The sequence below is a fragment of the Plecotus auritus genome, assembly GCF_963455305.1.
Source record: "Plecotus auritus genome assembly, chromosome: 4".
NCBI lineage: Eukaryota > Metazoa > Chordata > Mammalia > Chiroptera > Vespertilionidae > Plecotus > Plecotus auritus.
In genome coordinates this window covers 117,005,434-117,029,787 of record NC_137775.1, presented here as the reverse complement: position 1 = coordinate 117,029,787, position 24,354 = coordinate 117,005,434, and the positions used below count along the sequence as shown (strand labels likewise).

General features: G+C 41.2%; 1 protein-coding gene across 1 annotated transcript in view; it reads left to right on the top strand.

The window, feature by feature from the left end:
* Positions 1-22,577, top strand: part of CTTNBP2 (cortactin binding protein 2) — a 194,806-nt gene extending 172,229 nt beyond the window's left edge. The window contains 9 exon segments of the mRNA XM_080666006.1: positions 684-862; positions 3,557-3,759; positions 4,107-4,172; positions 4,175-4,291; positions 10,764-10,827; positions 15,778-15,910; positions 16,995-17,096; positions 21,702-21,914; positions 21,916-22,577. Of these exon segments, the coding sequence (XP_080522132.1) occupies positions 684-862; positions 3,557-3,759; positions 4,107-4,172; positions 4,175-4,291; positions 10,764-10,827; positions 15,778-15,910; positions 16,995-17,096; positions 21,702-21,914; positions 21,916-21,948 (1,110 nt within the window). The 3' untranslated portion in view covers positions 21,949-22,577.
* Positions 22,578-24,354: the final 1,777 nt, after the last annotated feature.

Here is a 24,354-nt window from a genome sequence, read left to right as displayed (position 1 = left end):
CAACCCTAGCCTCCTGCTCTTTCCAGCTCCATGGCTGCCGCCATTTCTGTTTGGGTTTATGTATCTTCTATCATTGAAACTTTGTAGCCTTGAGTGGAGGCCTAGGCCGGCAAGGGCAGGCGGAAAGCTTGGCTTCCTCCATTGCCTGGGAAACCCAAGCCTCCCTCCTGCTCTCTGTGGCCATAGCCATCTTGGTTGGGTTTATTTGCATATCCGCTCCTGATTGGCTGGTGGGCATGGCTGGTGGGTGTAGTGGAGTGATGGTTAATTTGCATAGTACTCTTTTATTAGGTAGGATCCCTTCTTCAACCACTCCAAGTAAAGATAGAATTATACTTTGTAGAATTTTACTTAGTAGTTTTCAATGTTTACATTTTTAATTTTGGACTTGTTAAAAGCAAAAGGAAAAGGCCCAGCAGGCGCGGCTCAGTGGTTGAGCATCGACCTATGAACCAGGAAATCACAATTTGATTCCCACTCAGAGCACATGCCCAGGTTGCAGGCTTGATTCCCAGTCTGGGATGTGCAGGAGGCAGCCAATCAATGATTCTCTCTCATCATTGATGTTTCTATTTCTCTCCCCCTCTCTTCCTCTCTGATATCAATAAACATTTTTTTTTAAATAAAGGAAAAAAAGCACTGTTCTAACCCAACCCTCGTGTTTCCCCTCCCTGCCTCTCTAGCTCCGAGGTCGGGTGCCCTCTCCCTGCGATCCCATGTGCAAGACAGTGGACTGGGCCCTGGCTGTCTGGCGCCAGCTCAACTCCTGCCTGGCCCGCTTGGGCACACCTGAAGCACTTCTTGGGCCAAAGTATTTCCTGTCGTGTCCTGTAGTCCCAGGACATGCCCAAGTGACAGTGAAGTAAGTGTCATTTCACCTTACTTGCCTTTTTAACCTAGAGCCGTGGCTAATTTGTTTGAGAGTGAGAATGCTGGTGGTGCTACCTTGTGCTACCTCCTGTCATCAGCATGGAGCGTCAGAGGACAGCTGTGACTTGTCCGTTGGCTAACTCCTAAGGAAACTATTTTTACTAAGAGCTAGATAGCAGTTTCCCTCTTTTATAAAACTCTCATCAAAGTCACGTGTGACTCGCTAGGGAAGGCCCACATGAGGAATTCAGTCAAGTATCCTGTAACCAAACCAAAACCTTACATTTTATTGAATTAAAAGCTTCCTGCTATATTAATGAGACTTACATACTTACCATGCTTTTCTTAGTAGCAGCTTATGAGAACAGACATATAAATAATAAGGTTAATGAAATAGAAAATCAGGAGGAAATTGAAAAGGAGAAAAAAATTGTCACACTCCAGCTTGGTAAGGGTTCTGTGATTGGCTGTCAGCTTTGATTCTGCAATTTCTGGCATCCTGGGCAGAAACCCGTTTTAGAAAGCAGGGATGCAAATAATATATCTTCTTCATTATAAGAGAAACTGTCAATTTAATCAAAGCCAATTGGGGGAAAGGAAGAATTACCATGTTTAATATATACCCAGCATTCCCTTGCTAAAGAGCACAAATACAGCCCCAGCCAGGCAGCTCAGTAAGAAAAGCAGCACCGTTCTAACCCAAGCCCTCATGTTCTGCTGGCTCAGAGGTCAGGTGCTCTCTCCCGCCACCCCGTGTGCAAGGCCTTCAACTGGGCCCTGGCCTCTGGCACCAGCTCAACTCCTGCCTGGCCCGCTTTGGCACACCTGAAGCACTTCTGAGGCCAAAGTACTTCCTGTTTGTCATCCTGTCTTGTTACACCAAAAAGGTTTCGGGTTTGATCCCTGGTCGGGTGCGTACAGGAGGCAGCTGATCAATGTTTCTCTCTCTCTCCCTTCTTCTCTCTCTAAAACGCAATAAATATATCCTCAAGTGAGGATTTTAAAAAAGGAGCAAAAATACATTTATTCCTCTAATTATGCCCTTTTTCATCAATATTACAATTACATTTAAGCCTTTCACATCCAGAGTCTCGAGATTCTTAGGAGCCAACTTTGGCCTTTCCTATCAGAACTTTTGAGGCTCTGAGATTTGTACCCTATTTGCAAGCTAACAAGTTATTCTGCCACAGGTTCAGGGTTTGGGGTCAGAGGCCAAAGACTTCATTCCTCACAACACAGCCCAGCCTGGGCTTTATATTTCACTGGTTCCCCTACTCGTCAAGTCCCCCTGGGCAGTGCACAGTAACCCAGGTGGATTCTGACTTTGCAGGAGTCACAGCTGCAGAGCTCTCAGCTTGAGAATCCCCAGGCTTCTAAAAGGGGTGCTGTCAGACCCGGCCCACCCTTTGCCCTGGAAGGATGCATTCCTTTTATTATCCTGGCCAGGACACACACCTGCCAACTGCTCCAGGAGACACTGGCTCTGTCTTCCAAGGCTGCGTGCTCTACTAACATCCTTGGAAAGATAGTCCAGAACAAAGCTGACATACAATGTGAAGGTATGTCGTGGAGAAATGTCTCCCAACAGCCATATGAAAGAACTCATTTAAAAAAAAAAAAAAGCTTATCATCTGTACCCCTTTAGCACTTTTAGAAGTAACTGTGCAAGTTTGACTCATGTGATTGACTACCAGATTTTTTTCTACATTCTGTATTGTTGGGTTTTTTTCCTTGAATTACATATCACCAGGCAGTAACAGAGAAGCTTATGATAGATGCTTGATACATGGGTAAGTTTTAACAGTCTTAAAAGGCTTTGAAAAATTTCTTCTTCTGGAAGATGTGGTTTTGGCTCTATAACTTTAATCAATTAAGGCTACAGCAAAATATAATCTTTTTTTGAAGAAATGTTAATTGGTATTAGTTACTCCAAACTTGTTCCACTGCTACAGTCATTAATGCAAAGGTCTGCCTGAGGCTGGTTGACCTGACCCCTTTCTGCAGGACTAAGCCCACCCTAGCACAGAGACTGAGCCCTGGCCTTGGGACAGGCAGATATAATTTGCCAGTGATTATTAGATAGATCCCAGTTTCAGAAATACTAAAATATAAAAATATGTGTGTCTTATTAAGGAAATAAAGCAAATAAGTTTTAGCATTTAAACACAGACCTTCAGGCATATTTTTTCCAGACTTCTTCTGTCTAAAAATTTACCTTTCCATGTATTATTTTCTTTTTTAAAAAAAAAATATTTTTATTTAACTTATTGGGGTGACATTGGTTAATAAAATTATGTCATTTTCAAGTGTACAGTTCTATGATACATCATCTGTATATTGCATTGTGTATTTACCCAATCTAAAGTCAAATCTCTTTCCATGTATTTTATTCATGCATTCATCCAGTGCACACTTGGCATCAATTCCTGATGACAGGATCTTACAAAGTAAAAGGAGAGGGGCATGTAAACAGTCAGTTTCATTTGAAATGCATTGTTTTTATGAGGCAAAGTCCAACTACTTTGGGGTTAGATCATTACACTTGTCCCAGAACTTACCTGGGAAATGAAGCATGTCTTTAGAAAAACTTATGTTTTTTTGATAGCCTTCAAACTGTCCTTTTTAGAGCTGTGTATAATTCCTGCAAGGCCTGGTCCTAACTAGGAGTCCACCCCTCTCTTGCAAGGTGGATGTCTAAGCTGTGGAATGCTGTCATTGCACCCAGAGTTCAAGAAGCAATATTGTCAAGAGCCTCGGTGAAAAGACAACTTGGCCTTGTGCAAACAACCAAGAAGCACCTTAGCCAAGGACTGCAGACTGTGGTGAAAGCTACTCTCAGCATCTTGCTCAATGAAGCTGTTCTGCCTGGCTGTCCCCTCCAGAGAGCAGGTATGTGGGTTCCTGCTGGGAGGAGAGGAAATTCACACTCTTAGGTAAACTTGTTTACTTTGTTACTAGGGAGCTCTGTTTTTCCTCCTTGTAAATGGAGAAATTATCTCAGCATTAATAAACATTTCACACCATTGCCCCGGGAATGTCTCTCTGTCTTGCGATTACTGGCTCATGTTTAAATTGTAGACTTCGAAGTAAAGTGTGCTGGTTCACAAAATTCCTGCTTGGGTATTAAGCAGGCCCATGATTTTGAAAAGTCTCTTCCTTTGAGAATTTTGCTTGACTCTATGAAACTGCATTATCACTACCTTCCTTTTGGCAAAACATGATTTGTGTTGTTTCAGAGCTACACCAACATGCAGTTGATTTCAAAGGAGGAAGTTTCCCTTTGTTCCTAGTTTCAAGTTGTAACAGTGTAGCAAGAAGAAAGGAGAGAGTGGTGCCTGGAGAAAGGTGAGCACCGGTCCTCACAAGAAGTCTGGCCGCTTCTCTCCACCCACCTGGAAGAAGCCGGTCCTGAGTGAGAAAGGTAAGAGGGGCGGGCATGCTGTCCAAAGGTACCAGGGCACTGGGGTCTAGTTTCTGAATGTAAATGTGTTTTTATTCTTTTATTCACTGTGCATTCAACAAAATTCTGAGTATCTCAAAGCACATTTTCATAGAATAAAAAAGTATGTAGTAGGTACATTTTCAAAAATATTTTGGAGCCCTTTACCTGAAAATAATTTTTCATACTAGAATTCTGATATTAAATTTATCTTTACTGTGTTAATGATCTTTTTAAAATTATTTTATATTTGTGGTGTCCACATTTAAATTTTTGTAATGCAATAATTGCACTTTGGCATATTTCTTTCCTTTTACATGTCACCTCTAAGCCAACCTTAAATTTTTAAAAGTATGCGTGCAGACATATTTGATGCCAGTTAAGACCTTTATATGTGAATTGTTTTACATATTTCTTTTTCATATATAATGTGTACCATTTGCCCGCTTCTATTCTAGGCAGTGGAAATAGAATACAAAACATAGCGACAATCCCTGCCCTCATTGAGTTTACATTCTAATGAATCATTAAACAGACTTTATATAATGGGATGTCATATATAAGAAAGAAATACCTAAGTTTTCATCTAAGAAGAGATAACACATTTATCTCTGCTGTTAGACCTCTTTCTTTTGGTTTTGATAATAAGATAATAATTACACAAATTATAAATGTCCTCCCTAAAGAAAATCCATATTTGAAAAAGAATGAAAGGATGTTCCAACATCATAGGCATGGTGGGTTTCTGACACATATAATTAAGTTTAGGTCTTGAGGAGCCACCTGCAACTATCCTGTTTGGTGTCATTATGTGCCAACTATACAGTAGCAGGGTTGCTAAATAGGAGAATACACTACCTAAAATTTAAAATTAAAACATTTTGTTCATTAATATATTTTCATAGTTTAGCTTATATTTTGTTGATTTTTAAGAAAAAAAATTAGTACAGTTTTTAACCATGGTAATACATGCTGGAGTTTTATCCCAATAGTGTGTTAGTAAATTGTGATTATTTTTTTTAAAAAAGTGATTGGATAGGGGTTAGAGAACAACCAAAGGACTTGTATGCATGCATATTAGCAAAACCAATGGACACAGACACTGGGGTGGTGGGGGCTTGCCCAGGGTGGGAATGGCTGTGGTGGGGCGGGTGGGGGAGGGTGCTCATTTGGGAAAAAGGAGACTTATGTAAAGCTTTATACAATTTAAAAAAGTGATTGGATAGAAAGTCACTGAATAAAATGAGACTTTTACTTACACTTTTTTGTTTTATGTATTGATTATAGGATACATTCTGATCCCAAGATCTGTTGTTACTTCCCAAAGAATGTTTAAGTCAGGGAATAAACTCATTAGATTCCAGTCCCCCAGTATACTACAGAGATTCCCCAAGTAACTTTCTGCAGCAAGAATTATACCTTTTACTTGTTTATCCCAGTATAGTATAAAAAAGAGTTCTAAGATGAGGATTATTACCTTCATTTATAGATAACAACAAGGAGGTTCAGAAACCCTTGGCTACCTGCTCAAAATCCCCTCTCCTGGAGACAGAGTTCTCTATCCATGTTTTTGTTTCTTGCCAGTGCAATGCTGTTTTCTGACAATCTAATCCTGTGGCACATGTGTAATCCATAAGCACCCAGATAAGTAAACACGTATCCAGACTTTTTTTTTTAACTTATTTTTTTATTGATTTCAGAGAGGAAGGGAGAGGAAGAGAGAGAGAGAGAAACATCAGTGATGAGAGGGAATCATTGATTGGCTGCCTCCTGCATGCCCCCTACTGGGAATTCAGCCCACAGCCTGGGCATGTGCCTTTGACTGGAATGGAACCTGGGACCCTTCAGTTCGCAGGCCGATGCTCTACCCACTGAGAAAACTGTCTAGGGCCCATTCAGACTTTTTATTATCATTTCCAAGTTTATTACAATTTCTATAGGATTTAGGACCAACTTCTTTCTTGAGCTAAATAATTACCTAAACAATAATCATTGTCAATGTATATGCTATTGACAAAATCAATAAAATGAATTTAAAGCAATATTATGGAAATAAGTCTAACTCAGAAAACTGAATTATAAATGATTTTTTAATTTATTTATATTTTCGATGATTATAGTTTTAAAGTATTTGACATAATATGATATGCTTTGAAACATGAAACCTTATTTGAAAGATTTATAAAATTGTATAGTTTACATGGATTTCAACATAAAGTTTTAGAAAATCTGAAAACTAATTTTATGGAGGGTCAAGATGATGGCATAGATAAAGTTTTCTCCTCCTCCCAAAACCACATCAAAATTACAACTAAATTATGGAACCATCATTCAGAACTACCTGAAATCTGGCTGATTGAGGTAGAGAATTGAAGTAGAAGCCACATTGAGACTGGTAGGAGGGGCAGAGGTGTGGAAAGGGCTGGCCCACCACCTGTATGTGGCGTTTTTTTAATCAGGAATAATATCTTGACTGGGGAAATCTACATGAGGAGCAAGGGGTCCCAGCCCCAACCCCCCTGTGGGAGGCTCCAGTGCTGGGAAGAGAAATCCTCATAACTTTGGGCAATAAAATCCAGTGGGGATTGTGGCTGAATGACATGAAGACTGCTGGAGTCCCAGGCAGTTCCTGCTAAAGGGCCCTTGCATGGACTTACTTGGACTCACTCCCTCTGAGCTCCAGCACTGGGGCAGCAGCTGAAAGGATCCAGGGACATATGGGAAGGAACTAAATTGTCTGGCATCAGGGCAAGAACTAGTGACCAGCTTTCTCCCAGACAGAAGTACTGGCAGAGGTCATTGTTCCTATGCTGAGACCTCCCCCCGCTACAGACCTGATAGGCAGACACCATATCTGAGTCTCCATCAACCTGGTCCACACTATTCATCCTGCCCTGGTGATTTCCTGAGACCCCATGTCACACAATTTGCAGCCCCACCCAAGTTGTTTGCAGTGACATTTCTACATGAATGGCTTGTCCTGTCCCAGGCTTCAGACTTTCATAAAATCTCTCAAACAAGCAGCAACTGGTGACAGCATGCCCCAAACCTCTTGATAAGTGACCCTAGGCCTGGCACTAGCAGCAGTCTGCCTTGGTTCACAGCTTGGCCTCTCCTGGGCACCTCCAAGCCCAACACAAGTAGCAGCCATCTACAGATTGCTTGATAGCTCTTGCCAAGTGGCCCAGGGCAGGTTACTAGAAGTAGCTGACTTTGCACCCCCCAGGAGGCCTCAGAGCCAGTGCACGCAGTGGTCAGCTTCAGACTAAACCAAATGACAACCCTACCACATCCATGAATGACACACTCAAGGGGTACACTCAGCACCAAAGCCCCACTGAAGCAAGTCCTGCTACATAGGGATGACTCCTGCACAGCAGCTCGCATTGTAGTCGCAGCTGGTCCTCATAGCCAGTTGGCTTGGGGGTCAGTTCCTCTTAGTGATGCTAACAGCAACCAAGGCTCAACTACAATAAAACAGTGCACACATCCCACACAGGGGTGTACCTAGAGTGCCTAACTCAGGTGACTGGGAAGGCTGAGCCACTGGGCCCTACAGAACACCCACTACACAAGGCCTCTCTTCCAATTCCAGGAGACATAGCATCTCTACCTAATACATAGAAATAAACATAGGGCCAAAACCGGTTTGGCTCAGTGGATAGAGCGTCAGCCTGCGGACTGAAGGGTCCCAGGTTCGATTCCGGTCAAGGGCACGTAACTTGGTTGCGGGCACATCCCCAGTGGGAGGTGTGCAAGAAGCAGCTGATCGATGTTTCTCTCTCATCGATGTTTCTAACTCTCTATCCCTCTTCCTTCCTCTCTGTAAAAAATCAATAAAATATATTAAAAAAAAAAAAGAAATAAACATAGGGAAGCAGCAATGAGAAGACAAAGAAACATATGGAAGCAACCAATGAGGAGACAAAGAAACATGTTGCAAAGGAAAGAACAGAAGAAATCTCCAGAAGATAAACTAAATGAAATGGAAGCAAGTGAACTACCAGAGGCAGAATTCAAAACAATGGTTATATGGATGCTCAAGGAAGTTAAAGACAATTTCAAGGAACTTAGTGAGAACTTCAAGGAGCTTAGAGAGAACATCAACAACATGAAAAAGGACCAATCAAAAATGAAGAATACACTAACTAAAATGAAGACTAATTTACAGGGAAGCAATAGTAGAGTAGAAGACGCTGAGAATCAAATAAGCAATTTGTAATATGAGGAAGCATAAAACACCCAATCAGAACAGAAAAAAGAATTCAAAAATATGAAGATAGTGTAAGGCGCTTCTGGGACAACTTCAAGCATACCAATATTTGCATCATGGGGGTGCCAGAAGGAGAAGAGAGAGAGCAAGATACTGAAAACTTATTTGAAAAAATAATGACAGAAAACATCCCTTACCTGGTGAAAGAAATAAACATACAAGTCAAGGAAGCACAGAGAGCCCCAAACAAGATGAACCCGAAGAGACCCCCACACCAAGACACATCATAATTAAAGTGCCAAAGGTTAAAGGCAGAGAGAGAGAAAAGCAGTTAGTTACCTACAAGGGAGCATACATACAACTGTCAGCTGATTTCTCAACAGAAACTATGCAGGCCAGAAGGAAGTGGCAAGAAATATTCAAAGTGATGAATAGCAAGGACCTACAACCTAGATTACTCTAGCCAGCAAAGCTATCATTTAGAATTGAAGGTCAGATAAAGAGCTTCACAGACAAGAAAAAGCTAAAGGAGTTCATCTCCACCAAACCAATATTACATAAAATGTTAAAGGGTCTTCTTGAAAGAGAAGGAAGAGAGGATCAAAAATATGAACAATAAAGTGGCCATAAATACATATCTATTAACAATTGAACCTAAAAATCAAAATAAATGAGCAAGGAATCTAATGAATAAAATAAACTGACAAATAAAATAGAATCAGATGCATGGAAACATGGAACAGACTGATGAATCTCAGAGGGAAGGGGGTAGGAGGGGCAAGAAGAGATTAACCAAAGAATTTATATGTATATATGCTTTACCTGTGGTCACAGATAATAGGGTGCTGAAGTCCTGGGATGGGGCAGGATCTGGGTGGAGGGGGTAATGGATGGCAGAGGGGACATCTGTAATATGCTCAACAATAAAGATTTTTTAAAAACTAATTTTACAGAGTGAAATTCATGGGCCTTGAATTTTAACCACACATCATGATTAGATGAATAAACCAAAGATTGACATATCTTTCTGTTTATTGTATTTTTTTATAACAGAAATTTGTTTCCCAATAATTGCACTTGATATAGTGCAATTGCTTTGGGGTGGGGGTTTTTACATCATTGTTAAAAAAAAAAATCAAAATCGGAACTACTCTGCATTCCATGCAGATCACCATGGAAGGTCATAAAGTTTAGTAGAGATGCCTCTTTCTTTCCTGACCTCAAACAGAAAAGCATGATGTCAGGTCATAGGCTAATGGATTGCAGGGCCCAGGTCTGGGCACTTTTGGTCATTAGAGAAAGGCACTAGTCAGTGCTTTCTGACAATGACAAAAGTATGAGTAAAGAAACTAGTACAGAGATTATGTTTGATTATTTGCTTTTAATGAGGATATCTTCAATTTACTTTTCCAAATTATTCTTTAGAGCAGCGATCGCCAACCTTTCAGACCTCACAGACCACCAGAGGCCTGTGGACCACCTGTAGGCGACCACTGCTTTAGAAATAATGTATACTAGCAATATTCATACAACTTTTAATTCAATCAGAAGCAACTATAAAGCTTACAAAATTTAGTGTATTATAAAAACAGACTTTTTTTTAAGTCTGTAATAGTTTTTAACAGTATTTTCTCAAACTTTTTGACCATAACCCACAGTAAGAAATACGTTTTACAACATTACCAGTATATGCAAACCTATGCATTTGTGTGTATATATAACTGATACTGTCAATATATTTACTGCAAGCAATGCAATCAGATATTTTCTATTTTATATCTTTTTGTACACAGTTCATACTTTCTTTGCTGAATAATGCATAGCAGTTAAAAGTTAAGTTTCTACAAGTATACTACTCATGCCACACCCACTGTAATACATTATGGGGGCCCACACATCAGAAACCGCACTTGATCTGCCTGGTCAGTGCTAGAAGGCAAAGATAGAGAGGGAGGGGCTTGACTAGTGAGAAGGACCATTGATAAAAGCAAAATTCAGGATCCTGAATTGAGCCTCAGCTGGTGTTAGATGGACTTAATTTAGGGAACCTTCCCCCAGTGGCTGTGCAAGAAGCTACATCTGCAGACTCTTCCCGAAGGAAAACCCCTCAGGAGATGGATTCAGTTAAAAAACAGTATAGAAGTGCAGCATAGACCATGGTCTGTTTCTTTCAAATACAGAGTTCAAGATGCACAGGGACAAGGATTCATGCCATTGAAATTATAACATTTTACCTTGCAGGTATCAAAAATATGGCTAGATCACAGCTGAATTGTAACAGGAGTGCTTCTCTGTCAAAACAAAAGTAAGTTCCCCTTCCAGATTAACTCAGAGCAAACAATACACACTCTCATTTTAGTTGTGCAACTATTATACTATTAATATAATTTTAAAGCAATTAGTTGAAAAGGTTAGAAATATTATTAGCTTCATTTTTATCAAATTTTGACATAAAGATATGGTAAAACCCTGTATTTTTACATTTTAAACAAATTCTAGATGACTGATTTTTTTTTACAACTGTCCACTGTCCCACCTTCCTCACCTGAGTTTGACCCCAAGAACAAACACTGAGTTTTATCCCCAAAAGCAAACTATTTCTAAATTAATAGTGTTTTATTTCCCCTGGAATATATTTCTGTTTCTGAATAAAATGCATATGCTTGCTGTTCCTTCATTTACCCATTTTAGATAGTATCTGTTGTTGCTATCATTGAAGATAAAAATTTGGGAGGTACATTGTTTCTTGAGACCAGACATGTCTTTTTTTTTATGATTCCACTCTTAGTTTATGTTATCAGGATATAGTATACTAGAGGCCCGGTGCACGAAATTCGTGCACTGTGTGGGGGGGTGTCCCTCAGCCCAGCCTGCACCCTCTCCAATCAGGGACCCCTCGAGGGATGTCCGACTGCCCGTTTAAGCCCGATCCCGGTGCGATCAGGCCTAAACGGGCAGTTGGACATCCCTCTCACATTCCAGGACTGCTGGCTCCTAACTGCTCACCTGCCTGCCTTCCTGATTGCCCCTAACTGCTTCTGCCTGCCAGCCTGATCACCCCCTAACCACTCCCCTGCCAGCCTGATTGATGCCTAACTGCTCCCCTGCCAGCCTGTTTTCCCCTAACTGCCCTCCCCTGCAGGCCTGGTCACCCCTAACTGCTCTCCCCTGCAGGCCTGGGTCCCTCCCAACTGTCTTTTCCTGCAGGCCTGGTCCCCCCCAACTTCCCTCCTCTGCCGGCTTGGTCACCCCTAACTGCACTCCCCTGCAGGCTTGATTGCCCCCAACTGCCCTCCCTTGCAGGCCTGGTCCCTCCCAACTGCCCTCCCCTGCTGGCCTGATCGCCTACAACTGCCCTCCCTTGCAGGCCTGGTCCCTCCCAACTGCCCTCCCCTGCTGGCCTGATCACCCACAACTGCTCTCCCCTGCAGGCCTGGTCCCTCCCAACTGCCCTCCCCTGCTGGCCATCTTGTGGTGGCCATCTTGTGTCCACATGGGGGCAGGATCTTTGACCACATGGGGCAGCCATCTTGTGTGTTGGAGTGATGGTCAATCTGCATATTACTCTTTTATTAGATAGGATAGAGGCCTGGTGCACAGGTGGGGGCCAGCTGGTTTGCCCTGAAGGATGTCCCAGGTCAGGGTGGGGGTTCCCTTGGGGCATGGGGTGGCCTGGGCAAGGGGCCTGTGGTGGTTTGCAGGCCGGCCACGCCCCCTGGCAACCTAAGCGGAGGCCCTGGGATCTGGGGTTTTTTTATCTTCTACAATTGAAACTTTGTAGCCTGGAGCGGAGCCAAGCCTTCTGCTCACTCCGTGGCAGCAGCCATTTCTGTTGGGATTTATGTATCTTCTATAATTGAAACTTTGTAGCCTTAAGCGGAGGCCTGGGCCGGCCAGGGTGTGCGGAAAGCTTGGCCTCCTCCATCGCCGGGGGCAACCCTAGCCTCCTGCTCTTTCCAGCTCCGTGGCTGCTGCCATTTCTGTTTGGGTTTATGTATCTTCTATCATTGAAACTTTGTAGCCTTGAGTGGAGGCCTAGGCCGGCAAGGGCAGGCAGAAAGCTTGGCTTCCTCCATTGCCTGGGAAACCCAAGCCTCCCTCCTGCTCTCTGTAGCCGTAGCCATCTCTGGTTGGGTTTATTTGCATATTTGCTCCTGATTGGCTGGTGGGCATGGCTGGTGGGTGTAGCAGAGTGATGGTTAATTTGCATATTACTCTTTTATTAGATAGGATGTTTGTGGGTTGGAAATAATTTTCATTTGGAATTTTAGGCCTATTGCTCCATTTTCCTCCAGTTTCCATTTGATTTCTAATTTTTTCATTGCTCCAACCCTCAGAAACCTATTGAATTTTTTTAATCTTTATTGTTGAAAGTATTACATATGTCCCCCCAAAGTCAAATCTTCTCCTGTCACCTTATATTAGGAGCCCCTATCCCTTTCCCTCTGTCAACCACCACGCTGCTGTTCTTATTCAGGAGTTTCAGTTTTACATGCCACATATGAGTGAAATCATATGGTTCTTAGCTTTTTCTAACTTACTTACTTCACTTAGCATAATGTTCTCAAGGTCCATCCATGTTGTTGCAAATGGCACTATTTCATCCTTTCTTATGGCTGAGTACTATTCCTTTGTGAATATGGACCACATCTTCTTTATCCAGTCCTCTAGCATGGGACACCTTGGTTGTCTCCATATCTTGGCCACTGTGAATAATGCTGCAATGAACATAGGGGTGCATATATCTTTGCAAATACATGATTTCAAGTTCTTTGGTTATATACCTAGGAAAGGATTGCTGGGTCATATGGTAGCCCTATTCTTAATTTTTTGAGGAATCACCAGGCTGCTTTCCATAGTGGTTGTACTAGTCTACATTCCCACCAGCAGTGAATGAGGGTTCCCTTTTTTCCACAACCTCTCCAACACTTGTTATTGCTTGTCTTGTTGATAATGGCCATTCTAACAGGTATGAGGAGGTATCTCATTGTAGTTTTTTAAAAATATATTTTTATTCATTTCAAGAGGAAAGGAGAGGGAAAGAGAGAGATAGAAACATCAATGATGAGAGAGAATTACTGATCAGCTGCCTCCTGCACATCCCCTACTGGGGATCAAGCCCGCAACCTGGGCATGTGCCCTGACTGAGAATCAAAACATGACCTCCTTGTTCATAGGTTGATGCTCAACCACTGAGCCATGCCAGCTGTGCTATCTAGTTGTAGTTTTGATTTGCATTTCCATAATTGCCAGTGAGGTTGAACATCTCTTCATATATCTATTGGCTGTTTGTATGTCTCTTGGGAGAGGTGTATTTTCAGGTCCTCTGCCTACTTTTGATTGGGTTGTTTGTTTGGTATTGAGTTTTATGAGTTCTTTTTATATCTTGGAGATTAAACCTTTGTCAGAATCACTATTTACATATATCATCTCCTACTGATTTTTTTTAATGCTGGAATTACAGAAACATAATATGACATTTGCTTTCAGATGTTAAATGTTTACAGTGATAATATTATTTTCTTAATTGCTCTTAGAGAATTGTTGATTATTACAGCTTACAAATTTTGAGGTAAAGAATGATTTGGTTAATCACATACTAGAAATGTTGGGCAGTTTGCAAATAGCTCCTCATTGTAGCCCAATAAATGGTGTGCACTGATGTTATCAGAGAAATGCGTGGATGGCCTTTCTCTGTTGCTAGCAGGAATAGGGCCCTTATCATCTCAAGAAAAGAACTTTGAGACTCACATAGGAGGATGAGTGTTCTTTCTTTGTATAGAGTTATGTCTTTACAAAGTCCCATTTCCTTAATCTAGTCCTGGAAAAGGTGCAGCTGGGGATTCAGTAGAGCTAGAAGCAAAGCCAGCGTCCAGAGTTTCCGCTCCGTGGTGGAGCTGGGTCTGGTTTAGCAATAGGCTGGTTGCAGTCCATTAGCCCATTGTACGGGGTCCACATGGCCGTGAGCCACATGGGCAAGTGCAGGAGCGTGAGAGTCCCACAAGCCAGGAGTCAAGCGCAAGCAAGGAAAAGCTTACAAACCAAGAGCAAGAGGGCAGACTCCTTTGTTTAGGACAGGGGTCGGCAAACTCATTAGTCAACAGAGCCAAATATCAACAGAACAATGATTGAACTTTCTTTTGAGAGCCAAATTTTTTAAACTTAAACTTCTTCTAACGCCACTTCTTCAAAATAGACTCGCCCAGGCTGTGGTATTTTGTGGAAGAGCCACACTCAAGGGGCCAAAGAGCCGCATGTGGCTCGCGAGCCGCAGTTTGCTGAGAATGGGTTTAGGAGATTAAATATCTTAAATCTTCTCAGGCCAATGACCTGTTCCCAGGTGTGACTAACAAGCAAGCACTTCCCTAAGTCACCCAGACTTCCCTGGGCGTGTGTTAAACTGCAGCTTCCTGGCAAAGCTGCACAAGTGTCACGCCTATAAAATCTGGCCTTCCCTTGTTCCTTTCTGTTCATTTATTACCAGTTAATTACAATGTTATAAAGACTCAACTATTATATTTCATGAGTTGTAATCTCTAGGCCAAAGTAGAATTGACTCTCTTACTTAACTTTGCTGAAAATGAACTGAAATACTTATGCCCTGGAAAAATAAGGTAACGATTAAAATGTTGCAGGTAGCAGTTAGGACCCTGTCCCTGGTTCACAGGGTTACAGAAGCAAGGAGAGTGGAGAGAGAGAAGAGAGATAAAGGGAATGGCATCGCATGCTTCTTCCTGCCAGGTCCGCTGTTAGCCTGTTGTGTATAATTTTCCCAGTAACTCTGTAACGCAGCCATAGGAATCCATCACAGAAGGAAACCCAGAAACTGAGGTGTTAATGAGGGGGAAAGGCAGAAAATAAATGTGACCCATAGCTACATTGCCAGTAAGTAGTAGAGCCAAGTTTGAAATTCTGATTTGTTCCATTATATCACACTGCCCCCTGCGCCACCGTGTATAGTGTCTTAGCTTTACCCGGCATTGGAGACAAGAAGGAAAGGGAGGAGTAAGGAGACTGGAACGTTGTCAGTCAAGACTTCTTTGTGAATAAAATTTGATCCTGCTGAGAATTGTGAGGAGGAGGTATCAAAATCCTGCGAAAGAGGGTTTTTGTGTTAAATGACATTTAAAAGATTTTTTTTAAACAATGTTTCTACCGCACACCAAATCTCAAAACAGGTACGGTGTCTAGATTTCCATATTAGGGGTTGGGTGTGGCTCTCACTTTAAAAACTCTTTTCTGAACTTTGTGTTAGGTCTTTAGGGAATGATCTGTCATTGAGGCTGAACTTGGATCAAAGACTCTGTCTGGATTCAGATGATGAAGCAGACCTTGTCAAGGAACTTCAGAGTATGTGCTCCAGCAAATCTGAGTCTGATATAAGCAAGGTAAGCAGCACAAACAGGGAGGACGTTAAGTGACTCCATCCAGCAGTGGAGACTTCTTGGAGCTACATTATAATGCTCCTTCCCTGAAAGACGTCCCTTAGGGAACAGCATGGTTAATGCTTTAGATCAGAGCAGCGCTCGCCTTGCTTAGAAAAGCCCTTTTTTCCAAAATATTATTTATGCAACAGGGATCTCTATTTAAGCACAGATTGCTTTTCTAAACTCCTCTGAAAAACCCGAAGCTAAAATTGCATGTGTTCGTTATATTAGCTCAAATCACACCAGCACCTTCATGCAGCGTTGGTTTAAGTCTGTTCGTTTCCTTGGGCTTTTTACCTAACGTTGGCAGCAAGTCATCTATCAGTAAGAGCATCACAGGAGGCAGAGCAACTGCAACAACTTTCCTTACAAAGAAACATAATTGGCCTGTATCATGTCCATAGTCATAGTCTTTATGCTGGGAAAAGTGAGATCCAGGTATGGGTATGTATCAGTGACCCAAAATCTGAAAGAAGGCATTAATGGCATAAAGTGCAGCCTGTTTCGGCATGCTATCTGCAGCAAATTGGACCAAAGTTCCTTGATAAATGCCTTTAATTTGAGGGGGAGCATAACTTGAGCAGCTTCCACTGAAAGACTCAGAATATTATATTTTGTGAGTTGTAATCTCTAGGCCAAAGTAGAATTGACTCTCTTATTTAACTTTGCTGAAAATGAACTGAAATACTTATGCCCTGGAAAAATAAGGTAACGATTAACATTTTGCAGTTTTTATATCCTTTCTTTTTTTGCCAAGTGATTTTATTTTTCTTTAGGGCTCATTTGGTCATTTTTGTACTTTTTAAATAGGCGCTCTTCCCTTAGGGAATGTTTCTCATGCATTTGCTGTTAACTCACATGAAGGCTTCAAGTCTGCCATGTGAACATTATAGGACTTGAGGGTACTTTCTGTAGAGCTCCAGTCCGCAGATGAAAGAAGAGAAAGATACACTTCTGCTGCTGCTTTTCCAGTGACTTTAAATTGTGCCTTGAGTGTTACAGTATAACTGTGAAAACACGGCTTGATTAATAGTATATTTTCCAGATTGCAGATTCCAGGGATGATTTAAGGAGATTTGATAGTCCAGGAAACAACCCTACATTTTCACCAACTGTTAATAATCTAAGAATGCCAGTGTCACAAAAGGTAAGTGTTCATTTGCCCCCAAAATCAGACAAACATGGATAGCTTTGGAACTGACTTCACAAACCTTCTTTCGATGTAAATCACCAAGTTATTTTTAAAGCACAGCTATGAAGTGAGAAATAGGATAGAGGTCAATATGTTAATTAGTTAAGCAAAGTTGTTAAAGCTTACTGTTTAGATAATAACTTGAAAGAATGAGCAGAGAAGCATTACTTTTAATCCTCACCTGAGAACATGCGTTTTTGTTTGTTTGTTTTTTTATTAATCCTCACCCGAGGATATTTTTCCATTCATTTTTTTTAGGGAGAGTGGAAGAGAGAGGGAAAGACAGAGAGAAACATCGATGTGAGAGAAGTACATCAATTGGTTGCCTCCTGCACAAGCCCTGACCAGGACCTGGGCAAGGGAGGAGCCTGCAACCCAGATACCCTTGTCCTTGTAGGGTTGTTTCCTAGACTATCAAGTCTCCTTAAATCATCCCTGTAATCTGCAATCTGCCCTTGACCGGAATCAAACCTGAGACCCTTTGGTCCGCAGGCCGACACTCTATCCACTGAGTCAAACCGACTAGGGCACATGCTTTTTTTATTGGCTTCAGAGAGAGAGAAATGGGAGGAGAGAGAGAGAAATGGGAGGAGAGAGAGAGACTTTTTAACATCGATGCGAGAGTGAAAGATTGCTCGGTTGCCTCCCACACTTGCCCAGACTGGGGATTAGACAAGCAACCTGGGTCTATGCTCTGACTGGAAATTGAACCCCTGACCTTTCAGTGTATGGGAGGACACTCCAACCAACTGAGCCACACTGGCCAGGGCAGCAGTACTTTTTGTTACCTAAAATTATATTCCAAAATGTGGGGTGTCTTTTGAGAAGGTCTTCATTTGTTATTATTTGTGTATGGGTTCATTTTAAAATGTATTGTTTTTCTTTTCATTTGAGAACTTTTATGATTTCTTGCATTTTGGAATTTTGAAGTTAATTACAGCAAAGGGCTGAGCGATTAATATAAAGATATTTTATATGTTTAAAAAATCTTATTTTTAGCTTAGTTTCTTAACTTGCCCGAACATGCATTATGTTTCATTGAGAGACTTTCCTTTAAAAATAAGTCAGAATGTGACATAGAAGAGCCAGGATTCCAAAAGACTTCATCATTAAGCTCTCTAAATAACTTCCACAATATTGGTTAATAAATTCCAAGAGGCGGGCCAGCATGGTACTCCTGGGTGAACAGAAACAATAAAACTATTTCTTAGCCAGTAGCTATTTTGTGAGGGTTCAGGTCTTGCAGAGGCATTTAGTAATATGTGGCTCACACCCAGTTCTCATCCACTCCCCTGTGGCTTCCAAAGGCCTGTCGGGGAGTGCAGAGAGCGGGATTATAAAGTGAGGGCGGTGAGACTATTCCATTATGAATCCTTATCTGATCACCTGGCAGCCTGGGCCCCTGTTCTCTCACTGCTTCACTAGGCTTCGGTCCTGATGAGTTATATGTGCAACTATGTGAGCTGTGTGCGTTGGGGGAAGAGGAGGGGGCCAGGAGGTATTGGCAAGGCTGAGTCCCACATAAAAATGCAAAACATGGTGACCTGTAAAGATGAACACGTCCTTTCTGACTCACCTCATCATCTGTCTGCTTTTTTCTTTGTCTTCAATTGGGAACAGTTTGGAAGCACAGCAAAAGCTTGATTTGGAGAGCACGTAAGGAAGGATGATCTGAGGAGGTAGTCAGAGGCACTGCTGAGAATTCTAACTAGAAAATATTGTGTTCAGGAGCTGTCCCTGAGCTTTGGCTGAGAGCACATTTCTTGGGGTTCCAGGCCCACTCTTTAGGATTCCTTGTGCAATAAATAGCTAGTGGAAGGAGCCATGCAGGTCCAGGAAAAGAAGCAAGGAGTCACTGTTTCTCCACAGGCCAAGTCACTTTCCATATAAACATGTTGACTGGTAGTGACCGGCTGCCTTTGTTTAAATGTCGAATGGAGACCCAGTTTTGTACCTCTGCCTCTCTGTCACATGACCCTGTTCAGTTGCTATAATAAGGTACTATCCATAAAAAATAGTACTGCAAGTGGGATAAGTTCTGGGCAGCTCAGGACAGCTTTGTTTTAAAAGGAATATGTTTTGAAGAGTATCCTTTTATACTCTCTGGACTCATAAGAAAAAAAAAAGAACCATGTGGTTGTTTAAATGTGACTTGATGTGGGCATTAGGGCAGCGACCCAAGGACCACATTTGGAGGGACTTCCCCAGTGGCTGGACGATGTGTTTCTCAGAACCTGACAGCAGAGGGCAGAGTAGCCGCTCTTCTGACAGCTTGGCAGGCTCACTCCCTTTGTATCCTCAGCTGGCATTTCTTGGTTAGAGGCCCAGTTTCTTCTGTTATCAGGAAGCAATTCCCTTTAGAAGAGCTCTCTGGCTTGCTTGAAATCGTTTCTCCTGTGTGGCCACCATTATACACTGAAAGACATGAATGAGTGAATCACCCTCCTACTCCTCATCTGCTGTAATATAACTCACTACTGCTCCAACAAAGAGAGCGCAGTGGGCCTCGTTAATTGTGTGGCATGTTGGCCACCCTTCTAAATTTTTTTTTACATACAAACATTTAAATCATCAATAGAACAAGCATATATTAACAAATACTTTCTTCTCATGAAAATGCAAATAAATCCCCCTAAAGCAAAAGTTCTTACAGCCGTTACATAAGGAAATCCACTTGCTATGCTTTTAATCCGCAGTGCCCACCAGGTTCCCTAAAGGTTCTGATGTAATTGATCTGAGGTACAACCTGGACATGGATTTTTTAAAGCTCCCTGGTGATTCTTACGTGCAGCTGGGGCGCTTGGTTAGATCCATCGCTCTAAAGCATAGCTCTGATCTGTTATCCTTATTTCCCACTCCATTCCTTTCCTCCGAAATGCATCTTTAGAAGGTTGCTATACCTTCATGACTTACTTCTACCTGTAATTTACTCTTCCCACACGTACACTTCTCCACATCTGCTTACCCTTCTACCCAGGAACTCTTCCTCTGCTCTTCACCTGTCACAGCCCTATACATCCTTGAAGCACCATCGCCAATGCCCTTTGCCCTACAGTATTTTCCTTTACTTCCTGCCCCCAACTTTCCCCTCTAGAAAGCAGAGATTATAGCATCCTTTTTGCTTTCAGCAGATGCTCAGTATTGAAGGAATGAATGGTTCTGATTTAACAATATTTCGTTAAGGCTCTTTATGGACAGTGCCTTTCTAGTGAGCACAATATTGACAGTAACTTTATATGTTTCACACAGAGAACTCTTGGGTTTTAGTGCAGGAAGCATTAAACACTGAACTTTCCTAGTTCTGGGCTCTGGTACTTCTTAGCTCTGGGGAAAACACCTCGAAACCTGTGCTCGGCTGCCAGAGTGGTAGGAACAGGCTCTGGGTTCTGGTCTTACACTCTCAGCTTGAATGGATTCATTAGCTTCACTAAGCCAGTGGTTCTCCACGCTCTCATCACATCTCCTGTTCTGTCCTCACACCTCCAACGACTGACGCAGACCCACATTCCTATGCCCAGCTTCAACACCCAAACCACATTTCTAGTTGTTGTGGGTGCTTCTTGGTACTTCATTTCACGGGGGCATTTCCTGCCTCAGACCATAAAGATGCACACCCACCCTTACCCCCCTCCCAAGCCCACCTCCACCTCATGATGCAGCTGAAGAGGCAGACAAGGATACACTGTGCGCCTTCCCTCTCCCTGGGCCCTGGCACTACCTCTGGACTTCCAGAGGGAGGTCAAAGATAGTAGCAAAATTATTTATAGTTATACCTGCCTCTCTTCCTCACGGGTTCTGTATACCAACCAACCACTATTTGTATTATGATGTGCCCTGTCTTCTGAATACTCTGTGTGCTGAATTTGCTGGTGTTTTAGACCAATTTACAAATTGGGATGAGCCTTAACTAGGCCCAAAACTAAGTCACATTTTACAGATTTCAGAAGACACCTAGGAGAATCCAACTCCCAGCTCAGGCCCAATTGTACTTTCCATTAAGTATTTTACCTGTTAAATCTTTTAAAGATGACCTTGCTGTTTGGTTGTGTTATTGCTTTTAAACTTAAAAACAGGGAAAATAATCAGTGTCAACTGCTTCAGAGGCCTTTGGAGCAGCTCACTTAGCAACCCCCTTCACGTTTGCTGGTTGGCTGATTATTGAGTAGTAGTCAGGTTTCAGTTCACAGATCTGAAAGCAGAAAAGTTAGGCGACTCCCTCGGGAAAGGGAGGTGATTTGTACGGCTGCCTACCAATAGTTGGTCCCAGTTGACCGTTTCTATGAAGCTCCTGTTGGTGAGGAGATCTCAGACCCTGGCACTTGACTCGCTGACTCCTGTATCTTGTTTGTGACAGCACAAAGGACCTAATGAAAATCTGTAGGAAGCTAATCATTCAGCTTCTGTCCGTTGTCTTCGCCTTTTTCCATGAGAACTTTGTGTAGGGAGAAGCTTCTACCTGGGCCCTCAGAAAGAGAGACAGGAGAAAGTGTTCCGCCTGGTAAGAAAAGTTGGTATCAGTGTCAAATGTGACAAATTTCTTTTGTTTCTTTTCTCTGACAGGAGGTCAGTCCTCTCAGCAGCCATCAAACCACCGAATGCAGCAACAGTAAATCAAAGACTGAGTTGGGTGTTTTAAGAGTTAAATCTTTTCTTCCTGTTCCTAGAAGTAAAGTTACACAGTGTTCCCAGAACACCAAAAGAAGCAGCAGCAGCAGTAATACAAGGCAAATAGAAATAAACAACAACTCAAAAAACAAGATTTGGAACTTACACACAAAATGAACACATGGAAAAATCTAACAAATAGGCCTGCCTACAATATTCTCACTCTTAAGTTCTGTAAATTTCAAACAGAAACCAAGGACAACAAGATGTAAATACCATTAAATGAATAAAATATTTTCACTATAATATGAAGTATGAGTGCAGGACCACTATTCAATTTTTTGTAAAGAATGTATTTATAACCAATATTTTGTTGCTTTTTTTCATTTCTGTAAGATTGAACTTCAATATCAAGAAGTAATGCCAACTTTCCAAGTAGTTTTATAATAGAATTATTGTAATAGTTTTAATCAACATGTTCAGGGAGTATTAAAACAAAACTGTGTGTACTGTATACCTATATATGTATATATAAATATGTATATATTTAAGAAAGTCAAGGAATCATATTGCATCCTAAAAGTCACAAAATGTGTAGTGTTGGCTTTGATAAAGTACCATTTTAAATGGAGATCATAATTTTATGTTCACTTGATAAGGAATGACTTAGAATGAGGCAATAACTAATCATTTCTAAACAATTACTTTCCATTAAAAGCCATATTAAGTATTTTGCCTGTTAATTCTAGTTTTATGTTTTAAATCTTTTAATAGTTACATTGCTAATTGGTTTATCATGTATATTTATGCTTATGGGTTTGCATTATGACTGTAAAATACAAAATTATATAATGCAATAAAATCTTATTCTTTCTTACAAAAGTTTTGTACCTAAGTGGATATGAAAAAGATTACATAAGTGCTTCAATAAATTAATCCAAGAGTTAACTCCCTTTTCAATTTAATTCTAATAGCATAACTGATATTTGTTAGAACTATTTCTCCTAAAATTAATGAAATTACTCTTACTTATACAAATCAAAGTTAAGATGCTTTGACATCAAATAAAATATTGAAATAGAGCCTGGCCAGCATGGCTCAGTGGTTGAGCATTGACTATGAGCCAAGAGGTCATGGTTCAATTCTGGTCAGGACACATGCCTGGGTTTCGTGCTGAATCCCCAGTGTGGAACATGCAGGAGGCAGCTGATCAATGAGTCTTTCTTACTATTGATGTTTCTATCTCTCTCTCCCTCTCCCTTCCTCTCTCTCTAAAATCAATAACATTTAAAAAAACTTTTCAAAAATATTGAATTAGTGAAATAATTTTGCTGTAGTTTCTATCTATAGCTCATAATAATTTGTCCCTACAATAGGTATTTGTGTTCAACTTAGGGACATTCATGAAATGTGTCCTACATGTTGGTATTTCACTAGCTGTTCACAGAAAGGCCCACCCATATTATACAGTTGGTTTAAATAAAAATAAACATTTAAATCGAGCTCTAGAAATAAGGTGCTCACTGAACAAACCACCTTCCTTTTTCTTTCTTAGGTACCCCCAAAAAAGTATGATTTTATACTAAGATTCATTTACTTGTCTTAAGAGTATTGAAAACCTTTTCTTGGTCAGAATGATTTACACTGAAGTACACATATGTGCATTGATACTATATTAAACTCTAAAGGAATGTCTGCAAGTATCTTAAAAAAATCAAAATGTGTAGTCAAGATTATGCCATATATAAGGGGTGAAGTGGAAGAAAATCTATCAGGGAAGAACTCAATTCTAACAATGTCAGCATTTTGCCTGGGTTTTACCTCTGCAAGGAGAATCCTGGAGTGGATAGCTCGAACCGCATGTATAGAGAAGTGTGCAGTGAGATGGGTGGGGTGGGAGGTGGCTAGAGCAAGGGACAAGGTGGGTGGATAGAAGAGGCTGGAAGGAAATAGTCTTAGGCTTAATGATTAGGCACTGTGTTTTATATTAGGATCTTTTCTGCAGATAAAGTTCCTATTAAAAATTTATACCCAAAAATCCATACCATTTTTATACACCAACAGTAAACTCTCAGAAAGAGAAACTAAAGAAAAATCCCATTTACCATTGCAATAAAAAAAATTAAGATACTTAGGAATAAACCTAACGAGGTAAAAAAAAAAAAAAGAAGATATAAAAAAGTGGAAGAATATAACATGTTCATGGATTGGTAGCATCAACATCATTAAAATGTCCAGATTACCCAAAGCAATCTACAGATTCAATGCAATCCCTATTAAAATACCAATGGCATATTTCACAGACCTAGAACAAACACTCAAAATGTATGGAGCCAAAAAAGATCCTGAATAGCTGCAGCAATCTTGAGAAAGAACAAAGTTGGAGGAATCATAATACCAGATATCAAGTTATACTACAAAGCCACTGTGATCAAAATAGCCTGGTATTGGCACAAGAACAGGCATATAGACCAATAGAACAGAACAGAGAACCCAGAAATTGACCCAAGCCACTTCGCTCAATGAATGTTTGACAAAGGAGGCAAGAGCATACATTGGAGCAGAGACAGTCTCTTCAATAAATGGTGTTAGGAAAATTGGACAGGTA